The sequence below is a fragment of the Phoenix dactylifera genome, chromosome 5, assembly GCF_051530095.1.
Source record: "Phoenix dactylifera cultivar Ajwa chromosome 5, Ajwa_hap1_PhDact_Kaust_v1.1, whole genome shotgun sequence".
NCBI classification, from domain to species: Eukaryota; Viridiplantae; Streptophyta; class Magnoliopsida; order Arecales; family Arecaceae; genus Phoenix; species Phoenix dactylifera.
In genome coordinates, this window is record NC_143194.1 from 30408824 (window position 1) to 30435054 (window position 26231).

At 42.7% G+C, this 26231-nt stretch overlaps 2 protein-coding genes across 2 annotated transcripts; one reads left to right on the top strand and one right to left on the bottom strand.

The window, feature by feature from the left end:
- The first annotated feature begins 1116 nt into the window (after positions 1–1116).
- LOC103702518 (uncharacterized) lies at positions 1117–2797 on the top strand. Its single transcript, XM_008784984.5, has one exon. The coding sequence runs from the start codon at positions 1307–1309 to the stop codon at positions 1874–1876; it is 570 nt and encodes a 189-aa protein (XP_008783206.3). The 5' UTR covers positions 1117–1306; the 3' UTR covers positions 1877–2797.
- Positions 2798–8980: 6183 nt separating this feature from the next.
- Positions 8981–11191, bottom strand: LOC103702519 (putative pectinesterase/pectinesterase inhibitor 61). The gene is made up of 2 exons (XM_008784985.6): positions 10030–11191; positions 8981–9952 (listed from the first exon to the last, which is right to left on the bottom strand). Exons 1-2 carry the CDS (start codon positions 11096–11098, stop codon positions 9255–9257), a joined length of 1767 nt encoding a protein of 588 aa, XP_008783207.4. The 5' UTR covers positions 11099–11191; the 3' UTR covers positions 8981–9254.
- Positions 11192–26231: the final 15040 nt, after the last annotated feature.

Consider the following 26231-nt stretch of genomic DNA (forward strand, 5'->3'; position numbering starts at 1 on the left):
AATCTACCCACCACCTTATGGTCCTTAACCAGGCGTCGGTTGGGGAGTGAAGGGCTATTTTCTTGAATTCCCCCCACCTTCGTTGCTTGAGGTTGCGGACCGATAGTCAGATAAGGAACTCGGCAATTTGGTTGTGACGGAACCACTAATCTCGGTTGCAACTACGGTGCTCGATAGATTGGATCACAAGCTTGAATATCTTCAGCCCTATCTTATCTCTTGCCTTCTCCGTTCTAATTTAGCAACCTTTTGCTTGATATTCGTTGTGCCAAGTGATATCTTAGTTGTGTGTCAATGAGATGAAAACCAAGGTTCAATTCTTCATTGCTCGCAGGCAAGCCCGAGACACGTCCAACAAGCATATGTTTCGTCTCAACAAGACATGTAGCACCAATAATTGACATGCCTATATCGATCTCATTGCCTTCTATAGGTCAAAATCAAGGGTCCAAACCCCAACCAACTCTATTCTCCCATTTCCCCCCATGGTTTAGTTTAAACCCATACATATTATAGCCACTCTGCCCCTACCGGCCATCGTAAACAAACAAACGAAAAAAGAAGTTAACAATACCCCAAAGTCAGCGCTCCTCTCTTCCACCTGCTCTCAGAACAAAATTTCATGACCTCCAGTTCCCCACCGGCCAAGAGGAATCGTAACCTCGCTCCTTGTAAAATAATTTTATATGGTATTTGTTTTTTAATATAATATGAAATTCAACTATGTAGCCTGACCTTTACCTCAATGGTAACAACCTCTTATTACATTGCATGCACTAACATAGCCTTGCACGGTGCACCATACTAATTATAAGCACATCTTCTTCTATGGATCAATCGCTGAGACGATCATATAGTGAATGGGATTTGATAATAAAAAAAAGGAGATGGTTGGCAGGGTCATATGGAACATAAGGTATAATTTTTTCTTGACATTTGTTCTGATTGTGCTAATCTTTCAATAGCCAAAATTTTGGTCAAAAATTTCAACTCCTGTCTTTCTCTCTCCTACCTCAATTATATATATATATATATGTAACTATTAAAAAATAATAACTGGGGCCGGGTAGCCGCGAACCTGGCAAAGATTCCCCATGATCCCACCCCGGTCCCTTGTCGGGCCTTTTAACCCCCGTTTCCCCCGCGCACGCTGCTGCTTCACTCTTCTGTAGAAAGTAGTAAATAAACAGCATCTACCCCCTTTCTCTCTCTGATTCCGGAAACAAAACCGGGGAGCACCGAGAGAAGGGAAAGTAGAGACGCGGAGAATTTCCAAGCAAGAAGGCCCGATCGCCGGACTACTTCAATGGACAAATCTCCCGAAGCCTCGGGCCGGCGGAGAAGCGGCGGCGGAGGGAAGACGAACCTCGCATCCTGCGTGGTGGCGACGGTGTTTCTAATCCTGGTAGCGGGGGCGCTGGTGGTGGTGTTCCTCGTCTTCTTCCGGCCCCGGGACCCCAAGATCCAAGTGGACTCCATCCAGTTTCCGGGCTTCTCCGCCGCCAACGGAACCGTCAGCTTCACCTTCGCCCAGTACGCGGCGGTGCGCAACCCCAACCGCGCCGCCTTCTCCCACTACGACAGTACGCTCCAGCTCGTCTACGCCGGCAACCAGGTGGGCTTCATGTTCATCCCCGCCGGCCAGATCGACGGCGGCCGCACCCAGTATATGGCCGCCAGCTTCGCCGTCGACTCCTTCCCCCTCCCGGCCTCGCCGCCGCCGCCGCCGGGGGCCGGCATGGAGGTCGAGTCCCGGATGCGGGTCAAGGGGAGAGTCCGGGTCCTGCGCTTCTTCACGCACCACGTCGAGGCCACCGCCACCTGCCTCGTCGCGGTCTCCGCCGGCGACGGCGCCGTCCTAGGGTTCCGGTGCTGATATGATCGGATCGGATTCGCATCCGATTAGATCGAGAAAGAAATTGCAAAAAACCAAAAAAAGAGAAAGAAATGAGGGATAGATTATTTTTTTAAAGCAATGTGGGTGTAATATAGAATAGATTTTTGTTCCCCCCTTGTTAATTTGAGGGTCTGGTCCTTCTTTATTTGAAGTTTTTTTTTTTTTGCTTTCGCCACCTCTCCGTGTTTAATTTTTTCAGTTTATCTTCTTCTTTTTTGTTCGAGAGATAAACCCTGCTATTCTCCAAAAATGCGGAAGGAGACAAAGGATTTCAAAGGTATTATTAGTGGCATTTTACCTGAAAGTGAAGGCAGTGCTTGTGGGAATAAATTTAGAATCCTACTCTCTCAAGTCTCAACTGAAGAAAGGCAATTAAAACAGCTATAAAGGATTAAAGAAGGGTGGCAGTAGATCCTTCACTAACTCAAGTTGCAGCTCGTTCCTATAACTGAAGTGCTTGGTAAATTTTGCTGAGCCAGAAAAGGATCTTGGTGCCATCTCAAGAAAGACCACCACCTCGTCTCAGGAATGTTTTAGAACTCTGGTAACTCGACTCTGAATCCAATGAAAAAAGCTTGGATTTGAGCCCAAGCTTTTGATACAACTGCCGGGAAAATGCGTTTGTGTGCCTCTTCATCATGTTGTTGCGTAGTACGCACCATCAGCCTTGGCCATTTACATTTGGCAAGGCTGTTAGAGATGAGATTTCTAGAAATCAAGGGAAAAATTTAATAAATTTTTTTGTGGCAGATAGGAGCATCCTCCTGTGTTCGAAAATTGATAATAAGATTTGACAGTGAAACTCTTGCCAGGGCCCACAGGCCGTCCTATTAAGAGTTTAAGACTCATGGGCGCTGCCATAGAAATTGGATCGGCTGTAAGAGTTCCTCCATGTTTATTCAAAATGATTAGCTGAAAAGTATTATTCAAATTTTCTGATTTTATATAAATATTTAAGATCTATCTAACAAATAATCGATATGAGACTAAATATATGTTCGTATAGAACTCTACAGTTGATTAGCTGTAGGTTTAAAATCTCATACCTGGGTAATTGATTCCACCGGACGAAGCAAAACCCACCCAAGATAGATTTCTAGCCTTCCCAGAAAAAAGAACCGTCGGATACTGTCAGCACGGTACACAAGCCGGAGGGTAGTAAGAAGACGGACATACAGTACTGTGGCAGGAGGGACAGCCAAATCGACAAGAATAAATCATCCTTCCACACAGTGAGAGGAGGCTTTCCAAGCAGCCAATTTGTCCGGAAGTGGCTGCCGATGGTGCTTTGAGAGAGCAATATCATACAGTGGCAGCCCAAGGTAGGTAAGCAGTCGGCAGCTTTTGAATCGGCAGTGAAGCGAGGAGGCCCCTAGTGCATGATTGTTGCCATGGGGGACCGAGCCTAAATTTGATTACTTTATTTTCAGCCACAAAATCAAACTGGAAAAAGGCAATGAGAGGTCGCCTCCGAAGGCCCAGATACAGATCATACTTGTTTCTATATTCATGCTTGATGAATGAGGTCTACAAGAATCAGCAGCAGAAGTGATTGGTGGCTTGGTGCATACAGTGTAGAACATAACTTCTATTTCAAGTGAGAGGATTAAATAGCACTTTTATCTCAAGAAAAATTGCAAAAGGGAGAAAATATAGAATGGAAAGACAAGAAAGTGGTTATTATCATATTATTTTGTTATTCATCTATATCCATTTCTAAGATAACAAGCAAAATAAAAAAAATAAGATAATAAGGCACCATATATGCTACATTAGTATAATTTTCAAGATTTAATTATAAATCATTCACGACCTCATTAGAGAATGAATGAGGAAATGTTAACTAGATTAAAAAAAAAAAGTATTTTCACAAATAAAAAATTCAACCACCTATGAATCCAAGCGAAATGCATGAACTCACTGGCAAACATCCAACCACACTTGACCTTTTTGTTACTCATGTAACTAGAGCATGGCACATGCTGCGCACGTGTTAAGTGGTAGAAACATGAAGCTTCGCATGGAGAACTCGGTTACCTAGTAGTAGAGAAGAAATAAAATTACAATACTGCTTTGTTTCCTATTTAGAGCATATTTGATTATTCCTATAGGCTCAGACTAAAAATCCTGCAGGATTTTTTAGATTGGGCCATCCATTTCAGCTTAGTGTTGTATCAACCAAGCTCCACCCAACTCAAATCATGTGAAAGAAAAAAAAATGCTAGAGTTTAGCTGGATTTAGACAGTGCTAGAACATGCAAGCTAGATAGGCCAACATATCCGACTCCTACAGGATTTTCAACACAATCCTGTAGAAATATCCAAACACGCCCTTAATTTAATTTTAATTTAATTTAGAAGGTTATAGAGGATGGGCTAGCCCAGTACTGTTATAGCCTTGATGAAGCATATAACTGGTGCCATGTGTTGCACGAGCAAAAGCCACGACATGCTAAACTTTGGCCCAGGTTAAGCAACCAGGCCTGGAAAGACAGCCAGAAAAAAAGGAGGATGTCCACACCCTCGCCCAAAAAGGCCGAAGGCCGGTAGTATAAACCCACAGCCCAGGCCTCAAAGCTGAACTTGTCAAACTTTAACGTACTGGCCAGGCCCATCAATATCTGTGTAGAGAGGGATGATTGAATTCCCTTTCTTTTTTTTTCTTTTTCTTTTTTTTTTCTATTTTCGGTAGCAAACTGGGATTCACTTGTGACAGGGATAAAGAGATTTGCTATGCATGCGACTTTTCCATAATGCAAACATATACACTATGACCCAAAGTATGGTGTCTTCACATGCTCATGTGGCTCAGCTTAATTCATTTTTCAATGATAAAGACACTTATCAAAATGATTTGTTACCTATCAAAATACTGTTGTGCAACACTCCATTGAAAATGCATCAGAATGGATTCAAGCATCCTACATAGTAGCAAGTTCGAATTGTTAAACAATATTGGAAATATTGCACCTCCTTCTCTTGTTGGTCTATTTCCGCATGTAATGTGCACCGTTGAACCTCAACTACATATAAAATAAAAAAAAGGAAAAACCTATGCATGGCTCATTTTATATTTCACAAATTGCATTTGTTGATTGTTATCAGGAACTCAAGACCCAATTTGCTCTCTTCCTTCTCGGTCTATGACTTAGGGTCCCTCTCTGTCTGAAAGAGCATCACGGAAACTGAGCTCGTCCTGTTTAAGGAGAAGCAAAACGAAAGCTCATCGGAGACAAAGAAAGTAGAAGCTAGACCATCAGGAAAGGGCATAGGAAGCTTGCTCGACACAAGCCTTTCTCTTTGTCCGGCTCCTTTGACTACTATACTAGGAACTTGAACGAAACGGGGACGATCAGACTTATGGGTTCGCTCACTTCTTTGTAAGAGTTTGATCATCTACAGGCATGAGCATCATGCATGTGAAAATGCAAAAATGATTTAATCGGCTAACCCTATTAGATTTAGAAATACCAGCATCCATCATGTATGTAAAGGCCGATCACGCTCCATGGTGGTCGATGATTCTACCATGTTGATGATGCCCTAAAAATGGTCGGTTCCATGAATCGGTAACTACCACTCGAGCCCAAGGTGAAACAATAACAGGAATCCATTCTTTATCCTCACATTAAAGAAAGCGAAAGAAGAAGAATAATAAGTCAATGTCACTTGCTGAACACATACATCTACTTTCTTTAGGAGCAGGGTCCCATCTCTCTAGGATGAAGCAACTCATGCAATGCAAAAAGGCTTCCATGGCCACAGCAGAGGCTAAAACAGAGTTGGGCTTTTTACAACACAACCAAGAGCCAACCGGCTGCCAGTTCAAGTGATTTCACTGGTCTGGTGAAACCATGCCATATGTGGTGGACCAACATGGCCCGTAGGTGAACGAGACCTACACGCCGGCGTACGTCTCACAGTCCTCTTGCCACCCCTATAATTTCTGGTAATTAAGCCTCCCTTTGGGAGTTTTGGGGAGAAAAGAAAAGAAAAGAAAACTTTAATGAGGAGGGAAAAGAAAAGAATGGAATAGAATAGACTTTCCTCGCTTCTTGTAAAAGAAATCATACCTTTTTAACACTTTTACTAAAATACCCTTATTATAAAAGGGGCATGCTTATAAGTAGAGGATAAACTAGGTATTATCAAAAATTTATTAAGTTTCAATTTCTTTCTCTCCAAATCCTCCCACTTTATGGGAGGAAAGAAAGGAGAGAATTGGAGACCAAAATTTTTCATCCTATTCCCTCCTTTTCTTTCCCTTTTCCTTCACTAAAAAACTCCCAAATATCAAAATTTTTAACTTTCCCTTCCATTCCATTCCTTTCTTCTCAATTCCAAGTTTTCAAACGGACCCTAAGTACCTTATTATTGTGTCTAACTTGGGTCAAGTGGGTGCTGTTGAATTCGGACAGACAGCAACATTCCCTTCCCTGCCAAGAATAAATGCCGAGACCAAGAGGTCACTATTTTTCCAATCAACAACCATCTCACAATGCACGCACGGATGGCCAGTGATTTGTGATTATATCTTACATTATAAACATCACCCACCTTGATCTAAATTTGGTTTTGACAGCTTAACTAGGGATTTGAAGTGTTTATAATCCACCTTTCATGGTGAAAAATTATTGGGTGTGAGCTCATGACTGAATTAGCTAGAGAGGCTCGATCTACAGTTATGGCCATCCATGTATTGCACGACGATCGTGATTGCGTAGACCATACACCGCAAGGGATATGCTAATTTTTGTGCAGCATATGATAGGCATCAATCATGGCTGTCGCGAGACACATAAATGGTGAGTGTTCTACCCTACCAAATTTAAGTCTTGAACCCTGTTTCAGCATGGCTGTGGGTCTGTTTTTGAATTTGTACACATGCAATGTGCCTGCACGTGAACCAACGGTATGTGGACCAGGAAGAGATAGCACTTGCCAGCGGTCAGTGCTCGTACATCTAAGTGTACGCTTGAATTGTGAGTACATGTATCCTCGCCTTAATGGTGACAGTTGAACCACCTCAATGGACGCTAATACCTGCTTGAGTTCTGGAGACAGTACTGGTACGAGGATTATTAACAAAATTGCCTATCTGTGGCAAAAAAATACACTTATACCATCTAAAGATGTACACTTGAACATGGTTACAAGCAAATATGGAGAAGAAAAGCAATGGAATTTTCTACAACTTGATAGCTAATAGACATTTAATTTTAAGCATAAAATCATAAGAACATGTCATTTTCAAGAATGAGTCGATCAAGTTGGAATACAGAGGATTGCGGGATTCGGAAATAGTGAATGCCATTTTATCTTTTGTCGAAATCCATCCGGTTTTCTAAAGTTTGTATAAATTAGAAACTTCTAGAAATTAGTTTTTATAACTTTTATCTCTTACGAACTTTAAATTAGTTACGACTTTGGTGTATGTTAAAGAGTAAGTAATGTTCGTACTTAAATTTAAGAATTCTTTTCAAATGCTAATGCGGCAATACATGTTACGTGATTGGCATTAACTTTTTTTTTAGCTTTCAAATATTTTAGCGCTAGTGAATGAAAACTGCTCAAGTTCTCATAAGCTGAAAATTTTCATATCAATATTAAAGTTGCTTACAAGTTTAAGCTGATCTCTCATGGAGTTCCGCCCAACTGACATTCAATTCAAGGCTATTTTAAACATTGCATATTAGATTGGAGGGTCGTATTCTCGGGACCCTGCACCATAAACATATATATGGTGAGGTTAATTAATTATATTGTTAATTAACTTAACAAAGGAGCTCTAAGACTCTTCAATGTTTTTATTGACTACGCCACCTGCGTGATTAATTGTAGCAGTCTATGCCACACAACATCATGGCTTACTATATTGATGGAGTATAGTAGAAATTAAAACGAAGGTTCAGATCCAAATTATATAGGTAACATCTGAAGGAGGCATCACTAGTTTCTATTTCTTTCTTTATTTCCTTTGCACCACTTTCTTAGCATCAAGACGGAGCCCACGTAAGTTTTACTTCTATCCTTTCTCCGCGAGGAAGAGAATGTGCTTTTAATTCTCCTGGAACGCCGAGTACGAATTCACTGGTGCATACAATATTCCTCCCATTCAGAGCTGAACGTCTGTTCATGCATGGGGGCCAACAGCGTGCCATGATGCTTGCTCGAGGAGAAACACAAGCGCACCGATAACTATATGGTTGGATTCAGGAATTGTCATTTAGAAAGCACTAGCACAGCGTGGTCTCATCAGCATCAAATCAACTCCCACTCACCCCAATTAAATTCTAAGTTCTAACCCTCCCAATAGTCGCACCACTGCCCAATAGGCTTTCATTTCATACGCCTAGCGAGCCTTCCACCGACACCGCACAGTGTAAATGAGGTCAGAGAGAGGAGGGGGGGGGGGAATCATGTGAACTTATATCATTTGGAAAGGGAGGTTCCACTTGGAAACTTCATTACACTCCTGGAGACTTTTTCCGCTGCATCTTTCTGCAACCCTTTTCAGCTTTACCCTTTGGCATCTTCCTCCCATGGGTGAAAGGTAAAAGGTTAGGAAGAGAAAGCCGAAGGAGTGTAGATGAAGGAAGGAAATGATGTGATATCAGCGCCAATCATCATGAGATCTGGGGTATTGTGGGTTGTTGGAGCCCAAAAAGTTTGGGCTGGTAAATTAGATAAAATAACTACCTGTATAAAACTTAGCATGGACCCCTTCGGCTCGAGTGACGATCGAGAGCTCCACTCGCATTCTTCTGTTGTGTTGTTGGCTTCATTCAACTCCCAACCGTAGCCATGTTACTCCTATATCCTATCCGCCGTATGTTAGTCCACGTAAACTACTTGACCCATGGGAATCTCGTAAGATCGTGGTGTCCCTATCCATCACCTATTCGTAATGCTTTCCAGTACCTAATCTAAACATAAAAAAATATTGAAAACAAATGCAACGTCTTATGATTAGCATATACGATCACCACCATTCTCGTTAGGAGCCAGTGCTATCATTAGAAGTATCCAATGATGCAATCCAAAAGAATTTTACATACTATGAACAAAAATTTAGAGAGCACATATCCCAAATTGGGCACAAGAGCATTTATTCCTCTAGTTAGTAGTTACATCAGCGAGAACAAAGCAAAAGGCTGGGAATCAGGATTTTCAATATACAATTAACACGTTAAACAACTTGCAATTATTCCCTTTCCCAAAAAAAAATCACAAAAAAAGAAACAAAAAAGAAATATATGTAAGAGCCTCTATATATATATACCTAGTATCATCATACGCTTATAGATCATATATAAAAGAAAAGTTTGAAAGAAAAGAAGGGAAACGGATGAGATAATCATACGGATAAGCCAGCCATGAAGGCCACTCCGGTGGAGGGTAGCCAAGAAGAGCCGTAGATAAACTTCGCTACGGTAAACTTACTCGCCTCCTCCGGCAACGTTATCACCCTATATCCCGGCCATTTCACTCTCTTCCCCAAGGCCGCCCCCGGCCCGTAATTCATATACTCACCGTAGTATAGCGTATCCAGCGCAAACGCACCATTCCACTCCAGCCAGCCCGCCGGGTGGATATGATCTCCCATGTAGGATAGCATATACACTGTCCTGGAGTACAGCTTCCACGGCCGGCCGAGGTAAGTGGGGTAAGTCCATTTCACCCGCTCCAGCTCCGGCGTGGCGACGACTCGGCAAGCATGGATAGAGATGCCGGTGTTCTGGTTGGGATCCTTCCTGTTCTGCGCCGTGATGGTGTTTTTCTGTTTCTCCATCGGCTTTCGAGCCCACAAGCTGCAATTCTGCAGCACCACCGCCGCGTTGCCGAAGATGAAGTCGACGGTCCCGAATATGTCGCATTCCCGGAAGAACTGCCGCTGGGAGTGCACGTATAGCGTGTCCTGGTAGCCGATTATGTTGCACCGGTACACGACGGCTTGGTCGGCCCCCACCCGGAGCGCCACCGCCTGGTGCTTTGCTGGCCCGGCCCAGTTCTCGATGGTCATGTCCTTCATTATGAATCCATTCCCCGTCGATGCTGTCATTTTAACACATTAGGATTTGATCATTGTGAATTGTTTTAGCTAAGATGGAGAAAGAATCGAGGTAATATACCGAAGGTGGCGGTGCTGAAGGTGGTGTATTTGTCGGCGACGCTGCGGGATCCGGCGACGATTGTCATGCCCTTGCCGTCGCCGATGAACATCAGATTTGTTTTCTTCCGGCCGACCTTGATGTTCTCGACGTAGCGGCCGGCCTTGACGTAGATGATAATGCGGCGGGCGCTGAGCTCGGGGGCGGCCTTGACGGCGTCGGCGATCGATTTGTGGGTCCCGTTACCGTCCTTGGCCACCACCATGTCGGCCTGGATCTTGGCCGCCGGGACCTGGAGCAGCCTCCGGTCTCTCCGCCCCACCCACTCTGGGAATTCTCCGTCGCCGGCGGAGGAGAGGAGGCGCCGCTTCTTGTTCTGGATGGGGATGCCGGAGAAATCCTTGTTCCGGCTGGCGGCGGAGAAGATGGCGAGGCAGTTGCTGACGAGCTCGGCGAGGTCTTTAAGGTTGGTCTCCATCTGGGCCCGGACGTAGCCGTTGGCGACGTCGGCGAGGCCCTCGGTGCAGGTGTCCTGGTTGGTTACTGCGGAGCTGAGCCAGGTGAGGACGTCCTCGTCGGAGGCGCCGGCGGGGTGGGAGCCGGTTGGAGCGATGACCGCGAGGGACTGGGAGAGCTGGTCGAGGGAGTCGTCGAGGAGCTCCATGCAGTCGTCGTAGGCGGAGCGGGCGAGGAAGTCCATGGAGACGCCGGCGACTGCCGAGGCCTGGTAGAGCGCCTTGCCGACGCGCTGGACGGTCATGTTGAGGGAGATGTGGACGAGGTCGCGGTCGCCGGCTTCGAGGGCGCCGGGGAAGTCGAGGAGGGAGGTCACGCACAGCGCCGGGTACCTGGTCAGGGCGCAGGTCTGGGAGATGGCCTGGGTCGGGGTGCGGTTCGTGCCTGAGCCGGAGGTGCGGGCCCTGGAGCGGACCAGGAGGCCCACCGAGACGCCGGAGGCGATGAGGAAGACGACGGCGAGGAGGCCCAGAAGGATGAACCGGCGCTTGCGGCGAGTTGAACCGGTTTGACTCGGTAACGATTGGGAGACGGGGGGGAGGGACTCGGACGAGCCGAGCCGGCCATAGCCCATGGTGGGTGTGGATTAGAGAAGGGGAAGGGATCGGAGGGGAGGCAAAAAGAAAGAGGCTTCAGTGGGGTTTATAGGAGGGAGAATGTGAGTTAGCAGTGGCAGCAGTTTGGTGAGCGGTCTATATCTTCCTGCAAGAGCTGGCTCCCACCGGGTGCTCTTACGACTCCTATTAGCAAAGATTTCCGCTTCCGTGCATTACCTTAAGCTAGGACGCTTTGACTACCGTGGATCTAACAATATTTGCAGAAAAAATTATTATTTAAGTATTTTTATTTTATATAAATATCCAAAATTTATCCAACATACAGCTGATGTAAAACTAAACATACATTCATATAGATCCTCATGCACTCTCTTATTTAAGTTTTGATATTCTTCCATACGAAGGATGCAAATCCATTTACAGGTACCATGAATCCAATTACGAATATCATGATCAACTCATGATTAGTCTAAATTAGCATGTTTTTCAGTATCTTCTAGTTTATATGGGCTAAGATCCAGATCAATTCTAAAGATCTCGTTCAGAAAGAATAGTCTGAAAGTATTATTTAATTAAGTTTATAAATACATTTAAAATCTACTCACTACATAACTAGTGTCAAATTACATACTTTGTGCTAATATAATAATTTTTTTTATCACTTGGCATAAAAAGACTAGGAAGTGATGCAATATATAGGAACGATGAAACGTTGACATTACGGGTAAATATTTCTGTTTTATAAGCGGCATTTAGGATTAATTTACTTTTTATCCACACCTTTTTAAGTTCTCTCGGTGGGCTTTAATTCCAAAGCTTATTTGTTTCTCTTCTCCTTGTAGGTGCATGTGAAATTGACCGACACCTAGTAGGATGTTGATCGTGTGAGAAATTTTTATTGACTATAATTTATAAGTGGGTAATCAAATTATTAAAAGAAAAGGAAAGAAAGAGATAGGAGACATGACACGTTCTGGAGAACGAAGCATATTAATGGACACATGAGGGATTAGGTATGTGGGGACAGCAAAACAGGCAATGGTTGTTGTGGTTGGTTCTTTCGCCAATAATAAGCAACAACAACCATGGAGTTTTCATCTGATCGACAGCTTACCGCTGCTGTAAAGACCCTAGGCTCGTAGCTGTGAGGTTCGACCGGACCCGGCGGCGACTCATCTTTTGGCAGCGTTGTGACTGATTGCCGCTAATTTCACGAAGAACGTCCCTCCCAATTGTCGGACGAAGCATCTCTGCTGCCGCCCGTTTTGGCAGCCGGTGCCCACCGCCCATGCGCGTGTACTGTAAAGCATCAATGCATCCGCTGTACCGCGGTACATGTTGCCTTTTTTTTTTCCGATGTATTGAGGGGGCATAAAATGGTTGGTTTGAAATCTGTGCAGATCGGCGAATGAAAGCGTACTGATTACTTTGAGATTATACGGAGTGTGATCTGACAGATAATGTCGGAGGAGAAGATCAATCATTCTTTCATCCAAAAGATACAACCCGGATCCTTCGTAGAGGTGCATGTGACCATTGTTCTGCCTGAAAATAAATGGGATGTGAAAGAATGGTTCATCTTCTTGCATAACGTCAACTGCTTGACTTGCGATGACCACTTCAAGATCCATGCAGACGGATGGAAAAAATTCAGGGCGCTTTGAGATTCATGCAAGATGCAATTCAGTAGTTGATGTTGCGAAAGAAAATCGATCATTCTTGCTTGCGTGTGAAAAAGTAGGCCCCAACCCACAATAAACAAACATATACATACTGCTAGCAATCAATCTGCGAGCCAATGATTGTCCATTGTGCCTACAGCTATAACTGTTTTTAAGGATGAGGTATGGGAGAGAGAGAAGGTCTCGGTGAGCTGGAAGAGCGAAGAACAGGGTAGACTCGAAGGTTGGTGAAGGATGGAGGCAGCGGAGAAGATGAAGGGAGTGGTGGCGGTGTGACCGAGGCAGCGGTGTGTGTGGTCGCAGAGTTGAGCGGCGTCGGCGGATGAGGACGGCCTGGCTGCGAAGAGGAGAGGCCACTCGGCGGCAGCAAAGGGCGACACAGCGACTCGCCGGCGGCGGCTGGTCGTGAAGAAGAAGAAGAGGTATTCTTTTTTTTTTTCTTTTTCTTTACTAGCTTGTGCGACTCACGTGCGATGGAGCACGTGTGCCTCACGTGGGTTGGGGCACATGCAACTCACGTGCAACTCTTTTTTTTTTCTGGGGTGGATCCGGGCTAATGAACTGGTAACGGATGAAGGACTTACCCGTTAACTGGTGTTTCTTCAACCTCCTGACGGTTTCGGGAGGTGGTTCCGGACTCTGCGGCTACGGTTGCCGAGCGGACCCTGTGGCCTGCTGCGATGGACAGCAATTGGTCACAAGCCCCCTGACTGGTTGGTGACATCAGAGGAGAAGAAGCCTCTCCTTGCTCCTTCTAGTGATAACCGATCGAGAGGGAGGTGAACAGGGACGTAAGACTCTCCCTTTTCTTCACACTGTGCGCTGGTCGTCAACACTCATCAAGCTCCGGCATCTGTGGTGCAAAGTCTTCCGTGAAGAACTCGTGCAGCAAATGAAGCAGGGGCAGCCTGTCCATACACCAGGTCTCTGAGGATTAGGACGGCTACGGGTGTACCGAGAGGGAATCAGGGAGAGAAATAGACAGACAGGATCCGGGCATTGGCACAGAGGCAAAGCCCTGGCTGGCTCTGATACCAAACTGATGCGGGACAGGGGATTTAAGGAAGAAAATATGAATAGAAAGGGAAGGGGAGGGAAGATCTGGAATCCACCAGATGTTAACACAATGTTTTCATTCCAAAATACTCTAACTAAAACAGGAGACATGGGGGTTCCATATATAGCCCCCTATGCAACTACCCATGATCCCCACAAGTGATCATGGAACTATCCATGATCCAACAACATCATGGTTCACTACAACAGCTAAACATAGTCATAACAAGCCAACAACTGACATAAGGACGAAAATACATAATAAATAAACGAAAATATACAAGAAAATAACACTAGGGCCAAAGTGCTATGCACGCCGGCGACGCCTATACACATGCTGGAAACGGTGGTCTGTGTCCCCACCAATAAGCGCATCTTATACATCTCACCTATTATTCCTCCATCATGTCTGGTGAATAACAAACAAGTTTCAGCTTGGCTAGTTTGGTGTTGAGCTCGTACTGAGTTTGAGTTTTGTAGGTCAGCAGTATTCCATCGAGGACACAAGTTCTAGTAGTTTAATTAACCATGTATTAATTAACTCTGAACGGTGACATGTAGTCTCTTTAATTCGCAAGAGAAATTACTTGGTGGCATCTTAAATTTCCAGGGGGATGTGTCGATGATTGAAATCGATACCAGGATAATCTAGAGGAATATATGCAAATGTGTGAACTCCTCCTCAAATTCATATACACTTGGGAATACCTTGGAAATTTTGTTTTGAAAAGATCAATGGCTAGGTGATCACTCACTCTCTACTTTTTTTCCTAAACCTCTTCGATTCCACGATTGATGAGGATGCAGGGGTAGCAGATTACTGGAATGCTTCAGCTGGAAGTTGGACTACGAACATTTTGCCTTTGCCAGGAAATACTATGGAGGAACTTTTGACAGAAACATGGAGTATGTCCATCCTTCCAATAAGAAGGATGCCTTCCAAATGGAAATGAACTGGCAGCAAGATAAAAAATATTCGTGTGATTGGCAACAAAAAACAAACTGAACAAAGGGAGAGGTTCCAAGGAGGAAAGCACAGTGTGCCTTGTTCAATTGTCCACTATAGCATTGTCCTCATGCTTCAAGAATTTGGAGAAGAATAGATGCTGTGTCAGGAGGTCACTAGCATCATAGGATCACTTTGTAATGCACTTGGACTGATTGGAAATTGCTAATAGATGGATACGGTTATATTGCCTTGGCCCTTTCTATGTACTTCAATGTAAAGATTCGCATGTATCTAGTCCTGCATCAGTTATTTGTCAGAAAAATTTTGAATACTTATACTGTTGGCGGAGGCCGGTGTGGGCTAAGTCGCAATTGAACGCCGGAGGGTACTTGGGATGGTCAGTTTAAAGACCATGGTTAAGCCTTCACTATCACCTGCGGGTTTTAGTGAGATGGCAGCGCCTATGGTCCTAACAGTGATATCAAAGCCAGCGGCACGGGTTCGATTTTCAGAATAAGCAATTAAAAAAAAAAAAAACTCCCTTGCTGGGGGGATTGTTGGCGGAGGCTGGTGTGGTCCAAGTCAGCAGGGCTCGTTTGCTGGGAGGATTGTTGGCGGAGGCCGGTGTGAGTCAAGTCAGCAAGGCTCACCCGCGGCGGAGGCCGGTGTGAGCCAAGTCGCAATCGAATGCCGGAGGGGTACTTGGGATAGTCGGTTTAAAGACTATGGTTAAGCCTTCACTATCACTTGCAGATTTTAGTGAGATGGGATCTTGGATGGGATCTTGGTGTGATATTAAGTACAGCCTCTTCTGAAATTCGGAAGACTGTCCAATGGGTTCCCTCACTGATCTCTAGATACCTCGGTTACCCCATTTTACTGTGGCTTTTTCTCCCCTTACAGATATAAGTCCATTCAGTTGGCATTTCTTTTCATTTAAATCCCACTTAACATAAGATGCAAATATCACATAGGGGTTTATTTCCATAAAAGATTACTCAGTAGATACTATAATAATTAGGATTCTAAAATTAATCTATTCGAATATCAACAAAATACTTCAAAAATATTTGATTCTTCGAATATTAAAACAAAAGTCCAGAAAATATGAAAATTCAATTTTTTTCTTTCGGGCATGCAAATCTCTCTTCCGCTTCTCTTGTTAATTTTTCTTACTAACAATTTGCTCCCCCCACTTAACGCCTTGCGCACTCAACAGAGACAACTAATTTTGACAGAGCTTTTTCTTTCTCATCAAGAAAATATGAAATCTAGATTTGAGTATTTTCTTAATTATTAATTTATATGATTTGAAGTTTTGATTTTACTATAAATAATTCACTAAAAAAATTACTATAAATAACATATGTTGTTTTTGGACTTAATAGGATATGCTGACATATGAGATATTTGAGTATATTATTTTTGATATAAAATATATTTTAATTCATCGTCATATTTATTTTAATTTGGCCCTCTAGCTAGGACTAAATCTTGGCTCTGCTCCGGGACTTGGTGTTTATGGACGGAGAGAAATTCCAGCGTCTTTATAAATAAAAATAGCAACTCCAGAGGTGCTAATGCTGAAGATTGCTGGACCCTACCAAGAACCAAGTGTTCTGGTTCCGACTTCCAACTAAAAAACTCTAAGAGGAGCTTTAGCTCTCCTATTTCTCAGGGGAAACAAAGAAACCATACCAAGATGACTGTTACCATTCATAGGTGGTACCAATCTGATCACTTGGATTTTACGAGCTACAGTCAAGTCCTATTGTCATTTTAGATCCATGCCTTAAAATATAGGGTTTTGCTTGGGTATAGGCTCTAGATTTGATGTGCTGGATCCCAAACTCCTAGATCTGCTTTAGATATGCTTGTCGTTCTCAAATTGGGTCTAGTTAAATCGGATAAATCTATATATAGAGGAGTAATTATTGGCTGAACCAGATTCACCGCTTGGTTGTAGACCAATTGAACCGCGGAGCAACATGCATAAAGATAGATAAACTAAAAAGAGCGCAATATATATGTTTTTATGCGTGTTGCTTTACGGTCGGACTGATCCACCAACCGAGCAGTGAAGTAGGTCTAAAGATTATAGATATAAAACATGATTACGTGTGCCAACCTATTATTATAAGGCAAGTTTCTTTTTCTTTAGGTAAGTGTATAACTTTGCAAGGGTGAAGTGATGTCAACTAGAGCTCACCGGCCCACTTGCAGCTCTCATCATGCTTGTGCTTTCTAATCGTAAGCTTCAGATATACTGATTTACATATAGAGTATAAACTTTAGCAACTCCTAAAGAGTTTCACGAACCCTGGTTTTGCATATAAATCACAAACTTAATCTTTCTTGCAAAGGTTTGTATCATCTAGCTTATAAAATGCATGGGACTTTTCCTAATTTAACGGACTCATTTTTCCTGAATCCCAAACTAAATGCAAGTTCTTGATTTGCTTATTCGACAGCCCTGTGATTGCAAAACGATATAGAAGACATGAAAGATCATGTAATTAGACTATTTTTGGGCTTAATGCTCGGATGTTGTAAAGCCTCATTCATATGTCAGAACAAAAAGGCCTTTAAAAATCAAACCTTCAAGGCTTAATTACTATATATAAAGTTTTTAAACTGCATTTATTGGAAGCCATCTAGATAGAGCTGTAAATGGGACAATTTCAAACAAAGACATGCAACATGTATGCTTCTTTTTTGGTTTTTGTAGAACTAGAACAAGAGGAAGTCCGATCTAAATTGAAGGCCCTATGAGAGCATGTATATGATTCAAGCTCTAAGCAAGATTTTCTAAGACTTTCTCTGAGTAATACGCAATTAATCAATCTATTGATCTCGAAGAAGAAAAATTTAACTTGAATTGTTGAAGAAATGGAAATCACAAGCCTAACAAGGGCTTTATTATATAAATCAAAAATTATACCTAATTTCATGAGTCCTTTCAGCTCATAGGCCGTTTCATGAGAAATTATATCTCATACCACAGGCACCATGTGGCTGCGTATGCCATTAATTATAGTAGCTCATTTTTGTAGGCTCTATTCATCAAGCATATATTTTGATGCATCACTACGGAAATAAACAATGATTGGTAGCATGTACAACTACGTGGTGCATGCAACGCAAAAAAATAATTTCTCCCCTTCTATGTGACTTGTTTCATGGTGGGCGGAGCCAAGCGGGCAGCGCCATCACTACTTGTTATGCTGAAGTTGGCCTCAAGACCTAAGCTGCTTATGTTCTTTGTATAAACCATACACATTTTTCCTCAGAAAGACATAGACCAAACACAGGAAGGCCGTACTCATCAAACTCATAGATAACTATTATATAAGCCATAGCTAAACAACGCCAAACCAACGAGAAAACAGATAAATAATTAAAAGGACCAGGTTAATTAACTGTTAACACCTGGCTAGAGTGTAAAGGTCTAGCCTTTTCAACAGTATCATTCAATTCACCGGAGAACTGAGCAAATGATGGGAACTGTTTAAGCTTCTAGCCTAGCTTGTCCAATTGGGTTTCATAACGATCAAGAACTACCCCCGTTAATTGTTCATGACATCTACAAATAAGTAGTGCTTCTCCTATTTGTGCTTATACATGATTGCATATTAAATAAATCTATATCCTATATTTTCTATCATGCAAACTATCTCTTAATCCTTGCTTGAAATTATATAGTTCCTTTTAATGAAACTGTTGCTGGAAATTGGACCCGGGGGCGGTCGTCGGCTGAGGAGGAGGAGCTCCAGGAGGGCTTGGCGAACGGCGGCGATCCAGCGATGTACGGCATCCTCCGGGAGATCTGCAAGAAGCCGGTGGCCGGGTTTTTCTGGCGCTGGCCCTCCGATGCTTAAGTCAGAGAGATGGACTAAAGATATGCAAGAGAGGAGCTCGAGTCAGAGTTTGGAAGAAAATTCTCCCTCAGGAGTTCCTTATTTATAGGGGGAACGGGTTTACCTGTGATGAGACAGGGCGAAGACGCTGCCGTACAGTGGAAGTTAATGCTCAATCGTATAGATCAACGCTGTCCTCGTGGGAGATCAGGCCGAAGTCTCTGAATTATTACTGAACCATGCTGTCGTTTATGGCCAAACAGGTTTGCCGTGTGGAGCTAAACATTTGTAGTCAACTGGGGCCATGCGCCTTAATTGTTGAGTGAGCCACATGCCTGCAGAGGTCACATGCATTGATTGTGGAGTGAACTAGGCGTTCGGAGAAGCCATACGCTTTAATTGTTGCGTAAGCTGAATGTCTGGGGAGGCCGTACGTATCGATTGTCGGCAAGGATAGGGCACGCTTCGTGGGAGAACACGATAATGGCGGTCTACCGCTCGGATGCTTTTTAGTCGGAGGAGCCGCTTGGGCACTTTCAAACCCTTGAATTGGGACCTATTCGGCCGCCCCTTGCTCGGAGGGGTGCCCGGTCGCCTCCTGCTCGGAGGGGGCTCGGCTGCCTTCTGCTCGGGCACAACTTTTTTCCCCAACAGAAACCTCAATACTTCTTTCATGAAATTTAAACTTTTGTCTACATGCCATACTGTAGTTTAAAGCCCACTCCAACCAATCGGCGAACATCTTGATGGAAGCAATAGACCTTGAAGAGCTTGTCTCGACATGGAATTATTCCAAAGTTCTGTTATAAATCACCCATCAAATCATGTCTCCATCCATTGGGATGATGTGATAGATCACTAGTGCCAGCCAGGCCTCACCCACGAGAAATGAGGTTCCGGTCTACCACAAATCAAGACTTTTTTTTCCCTAACCTTTCTTTGCACGAGTTCATCCTAGATCCATGATGGACTTATCCAGCTAATAATTTTTTTTTTACCGACCAGTCACTTTTTAAATCAGACTGGTAAATGAAGCAGTGTTCTAGCCATGATTTAAAATGACGATAATGGTGATGGTGGCGTTGTGAAGATAACAATGACGATAATAACGATTATGAAAAGATAACGACAGCAATATGGGTGATGATATAGTGGAGACGGTAACGGTAACAACGACAATAATGAAGGCAGTAATGATGGTAAAAATATACTGCTATTATTTGTAATCTCTTATAAACAATAAAAATATTTTTTTCATAAATAAATAAAATTAACAAAGCCATTTTTTTTTTTCTAATATGGGTATCATACCCGACGGCAACGGATACATCCAATAAGATCAAAAAATAGGATACCTCGAAGTGCCAAGGGCAACTCCCCATCATCAATCCACAAGGTGCCTCCGGAGTGACAAGCTACATACGCAGCTACCCAATCCGCGGCGCCATTACCTTCACGGTAAATATGCTTGGCCTGAAAGGCCCATCCATCCCTCGCCATAGCCCAAATGTCACGGAGCAAAGGATGATCACTGCCGCCACCCTTTGGACCCCCCTGGATCCAACTGATGACAGTGACTGAATTACCCTTTAGGATGATGGACCTAGCCTGTAAGACACACCGGGCATGGCGAAGGCCCGCTCAGGCTGCTCTCAGCTCCGCACTCGGAACCAAAGTGTCAAATAATTGACTGACACCGGCCGCCACAATCCTGGCAGACGGATCCCGAATAACAAAACCCGCGCCACCCCGTGTGCCACCATCCAGCACAGACCCATCAAAGTTGACCTTGAGGAAACTCGAGGGTGGAAGCTCCCAATTTTTTTTTGATCTTAATTTTTATAATTTTATAGTTAAAGTTAGAAAAATAAAAAAATTGAAAATGATGTCAAAGGGACTCCAGAAGCACATGAATAGTATGAGCTTTCCACTGGGTTGTACCCGATGGGTGTCGGGTCGGAACACAGTTGTACCAGTTGGTACGGCTCAGGCGGACTGAGCTCCTTGTTCGCAGGATGTGGAGTTCACACGGGTCGTTAGGTTTATTTTACAGCATATTCAAAGCCTATGGCAGAAAGTTCACAAAATTAGGTAGCTGGAATGGTAAGAGGTTGGTTATGCGATCTTTTCGGGTGCGAATTTCTCCAACGTTTCTTTGCTGAGTATGACTTCGTTCTATTTCATTACCAAATTGTTATTGTTGCCGGGATTTTTTCCTAGTCCCCATCAATCCGAGCAGAAAAAGAGAGCTGCATCCCTCACAAGGTTGTCCGTTTTGGGGGTCCGCGTAGGTACTAGCCCCTCACAGTTTTATCCTTCGAAAGGTGCCTCGTGAGGAAAGAAACTTGGCCATCCATTTAAGGCACAGACCTTTTCGCTACTCAGTCGATATGGAACTAAATTCAAGCCCTCCCACAACAGATATTGATGCAACAATAGTGACAGCCTGCTACCCATCCTTTAACCTTCTCTAATTTCTGCCAAGACATAGTTATTTCATATTAGAATGTTACACATATAATGCCTAATGCCTTTTTCCACCTCTCACTAATAGTTGGTGCCTACAATTGCGTAACATTTTTCACGCCGGATTAATTTTATTATTTTAATAACATTTAATGACATAATAGTTAATCTAAGTCAAGACATTAGCAAGTACTATAAATTTATTTGGTTCGCAGAAAGAATTTTTTTCACTAAAATATTTTTCAAAAAAAGATTGATACTTGGATGTATGATGCTTTAGAAAGTAATTTTTGCATGTTTGATTGGCCATGAAATAACTTATATTTGGCTGAACATTTTTAGAAATATTATGTAAAATACCTATTATGCTTTTAATAAAATTTTTTTTTGCATGAATACCCTCCTAAATATTAAATTTTGCATAAATATTCTTACAAAATTGATATTTGCATGTATACCCTTATAAAATATTTTTTTTACTATTTTACTAATTTTTATTTTTATTTTAGCTCACCATGTTTCAAAGAGCAGAATAGAGGAGGACCACGGATGAACCTCGAATCTCAGCAAGCTGGCTCCAAGTAGCGCCTCCGTACCAACCAGCGGCCATCGTTTTCAAAAAGAGAGCAGATTGCGGAAAGTGGGAGCGGCTTCTCTTACGATTAGCATTTTTTTTTTTTTTTTTTTGATAAAAACGGCATTTCATATAACTCTAACTTGAACGATTAGCATTTTTTCACTAAAAACCTTTTAACTCCACAGGAAATTCGATAGAAATTTGAGAATAGAATCCAGAGCCTATAGAACCTGATGCCCATGCTCCCCACTCTAGACATCCGTTATTCTAAAGAAGTGGTCTTAGTCTGTCCACCAAGAGCTTGACCGAGAATGGATGAACACGTCACAATGACCAAGATGCATGTTTGCCCTCCAATCACCAAATTTTTAATATTTTAATCTAAATAAATTACTAAAACCCTGCCGAGTTTTACGTTTATTATATCTACACCCAATAATTTATAAAACCTAAGGCCTACTATTGAAATTCCGGTTTTTGCAAGAGTTGCGTTGTTCTATGCAAGAAAAAGACTTAGAAAGAACAAAAAAGTTTGAATCCGAAAAAGTATGCTTAGGGAGCGTCTCTCTGACTTTTAACTATTCCTTTAGCTGGACTTGAGGCTTTTCTCAAAACTATTCCAAAAAAAAGAATGAAAATTCTATGGATAGGTTGTAAGCATATGAGAGAGGCCAAAATCGTAATCAATCAAAGATGCCTCCGAAACGTTGTTTTTTATCAGCTTTTTGAAAAGGGCAAGGTGCAAGAACAAGTCTTTCAATTGTCTCACAGCTTCAGATCCGGTAGAGGCATCACTACATAGTCACTTACACTCAATTGAATTAATGGCGTCAGTGAATCCATTTACATCATATGAAAAGTTAAAATTATTTCTGAACAAGAAGGATACATTCGTTTTCTTATATCCTCGGATGGTTGTTTTATCATGTAAGGTTATTTTGGTTATTTTTTAAAAAAATTTCTGACGTGGCATTTGGGTCTCATTTAAAGTTAATGGTTTGACTAAAGTTGTATTAAGTTATAAGTTAAAGTATTGGATAAAAATAAATCTCAGAGAGATAATCATAGGTATTTCATATTATTAGATGTAAGTATAATTTACTCCTAATTTTAGAATTTTTTTATAATTTACTATTTCTAAACTTTTGTTTTGAAATCGAGAATGAAAGGAAAAGATAACCGTCCATTGCTCATGGCCCAAAAGAGAGATATGGGACAAGAACAAGAGCTGGTCCCAACCATCACTTGGGTCTCATTCCTAGACCAACTGGTCCCCCACGTGAATTTTGGTGACATTAGACCCATTATTAGTGCCTCTATCATTAACCCATATATTGACAGTGATACCATTTGATGCTGCATATCATTTTAGATAGTAGTTATGGATTTCTATCTTTCTGATTTTTAATGAAGTACCAGTGTAGATGGTATTTGTTAAGCCCGACGGGTGTTGCAGTCCACCTCCATCATCATGGAAGGGGACTCAGTCATCGTGATAGATTGGATTCAGAGGGGTCCGAGGGGCCTAGGAGAGGACCACCCCCTGTTGCGTGATATTTGGACGATGGGCGGCGATGGAGTGGCCTTTGAGGCCAAGCATGTCTTTAGAGAGGATAACAGTGCTGCGGACTGGATGGCCGTTTATGCGGCCAACTATGCAGGTGGTATGTTGTGGGCTCGGGATGCGGATCTGCCGAGGATACTCCGTGATGTTTTATTTTTTATTTTATTGGGTGTATCCGAACTCGTGTAGTTTGACTTGATCACCCTAGCACAAAAATAAAATAAAATACTAGAGTAGATTAAAAAAAAGCATGAATTAGAATATAAGAACCTCCTCAGTTTTAGGTTTTGTTTTCTCCGCAACCATATGGAACCATAGTATTTAAATCTAACACCAATTATTAATTTGTAATGGTTCCCTGCATTATCCATATCCCTAGTGTACTACCGTCCATGGGGGGTTCTACAATTCTGTAGTCCATATCAATCTCATGTAGGAATCAGGTGAAACATAGCGATATTTTCGTATGTACATGATCCAAACCGACAAGGATGGCTTTATTTAGTTTGTTTCTTTTGCTTTCAATCTTATGGCAAGATATGTACTGTCGGAAATCGGAATCAAGCATCAGCAGAAGTTATTAGGGTGGGTCTGCACCAATGAACGATAATCAAACAGCCAAAAAGGACAAATGAAGAAAATTTTTTAATGCACTAGATGAAGAAATACAAATATAATTATAAAATACCTCAAGTCAATACTGCACAGAAAATAATCCTTATGGGCAATTTCCCTTCAAAAAGAGATGCACATTATCCAAAGGGTAAGAGACTCATTGGAAACAATCTATTTCCTAGTGCCTCATCACTTTGATTAGAAGAATCATGCCTATTCCTTCTCTCTCCATTAAATAAGTCACAAGCCCTTCATCATTTGTATCATCTATAAATATACTTCTTGGATTGACGAAATGCGGATCTAGTTTCCACCACTGATGTAAACCATAAGCATGTCTAGAATCTGGAGGACTCAAAATTAACTGTCAATTTTGCCAATGGAAGAAGGTGCAGAGGCTTAGATTCTTTTCCAATAGATCTCCAGTGAAATTCTGCATTGCCAGCCTTTCAATGTATCCAGCTCTAATCTCCCCCATGTTCCTTCTATGCTCAAAATATCCTATATGTTAAAATATTTGTAGAAGAAGAGAAAACTAAGAAAAAAAAGAGAAAAAAAATGATTTTATTTCTTTATTTTATCGTATTCAGTATATCTCAGAGGTTATATCTCAATGGTCAAATGGATCTTAAAGTTACTGCAAGCGCTACTAGACGTCATATTTCAGGCTTCAAAGTGGCTTTTGTGTATGGGCAAGCAAAATTAAACAAAGCAACCTCAGTACATCACTATTACAAGAACAGATATGCTCTGTTCAGGGATAGAGGGTGAGTACAAAGAAAAAAAAAATGCTCATAGAAGCCAATTACCTTGTATTTTTTAAGTCTCATTCACATATACAATTTTTCATTGTTTTCTTGGCTCGTGGCTGTTTATCCTTCGTAACCATGCATAACTGGCCTAATCCCAGTACAAGATATTATATCAACTCCAACACACTTTCATCAAGTAGTATCCTAAGACCTCTATGAAAACTTTGAATAAACTATATGGACAATGGAAATTGTCACATCCTTTCTGAAGTCTATCATTGAAATGAATTTGTGAAGACCCGAATTGGGCCCGTCCTAGGGCCCAACGAACTGAAGTCGGCACTCCTTGCCGACTTCAGTGGGTTCATCGTGGTCATCCCCACGACGACCATGCCGGCCGAACGGCCAGCGAAAGCCCCGCCCCCCTATTCTCTCTCTCCCTCTTCTCGTTAAAAAGAGGGTTGGGAAAACCCTCAGAGGGACCCTATCCCTTCCCATCCCTCTAAAAATCTAAATCTAACCCTTCATTCCCTCTTTTTCCCCCTTCGTGAGAGGATTGCCGGAGCACCGCCGCCGCCGGAGCCGCCATCGCCGCCGGGAACCCACTCGTCGGCGACCGGAGGTGAGGAAGATAACCTCTTACTATTGTTTTTATGAATTTAAGGGGAAAGGAATGGGAGTAGGTCTTCGTTTTCATTTCCCTATTTCGGAGATGAAATCCTTGTGGGATTCGGCCGGCCGACGGTGGCCGGCCGGGGTCAATCCGGCCGAAACGGGTTCGGCCGGAGGTGGGTGAACGGGGGCCGGGCTTCCAGCCCCGGTCTCCCTCTCTTTCCTCCCTTCTTCCTCTCCTTCTTCTCTTCCTCTTCTCGTCCGGCGCCGCTCGCGAAGGTTGGGTAGCCGACGGCGGCTGACTGAGCGCCGCCGCCGAGGGCCACGGTCGGCCGCCGAGGGCCGACCGGAACCACCAGTTCCCCCCCCCCCCTCCTTCCTTTCCCTCTTCTTCTTCTTCTTCTTCTTCTTCTCCTCTTTCTTCTTCTTCTTTATTCGGCCTGGGTGTTTTTCCTCGCTTTGAAATCCGTGCTTTATTTGGGAACCAGATCTTGAACCGGGTTTATATTGTGAACCGGTTCCACCTATTTCATGAATGGGTTTTGTTATGGTCTGATCAGACCTGGTTTGGGTTAGGCTAGGGAACTGTTTTTGGGCTGAGTTGGGCCTGATTGGATCTGTGGGCTGGGTTGGTTTGGGCCCGAGATCTGATCTGGACCTGTAATCTGGTTTGGTTCAGTTGGGCCTAATCTGTGTTGGGCCACAATTGGTTTTGGGTTAAAGGATTCTGATTTTTGGGATTTAGTTTACTTATTCTTGGATCTATGAACTTAGGAGTTTAGGGGATTGGAATTAGTTTAAATTATGTTTCTTAATTAATTAAATAATTAATATTTATGTTTAATCAGGGGTTCGTGATATCTGTGGCAGGGATTTTTAAGCGATCCCAGGTAGGTAACCTTGCTCAAAGTATGATTTACATGTATTATGCATATGTGTATGATTATTTCCAGCATATTGATATGTTTTATATTCTTGGCATCATTATTATTTAGAAGCATGTTTTTGACTGGAAATCGA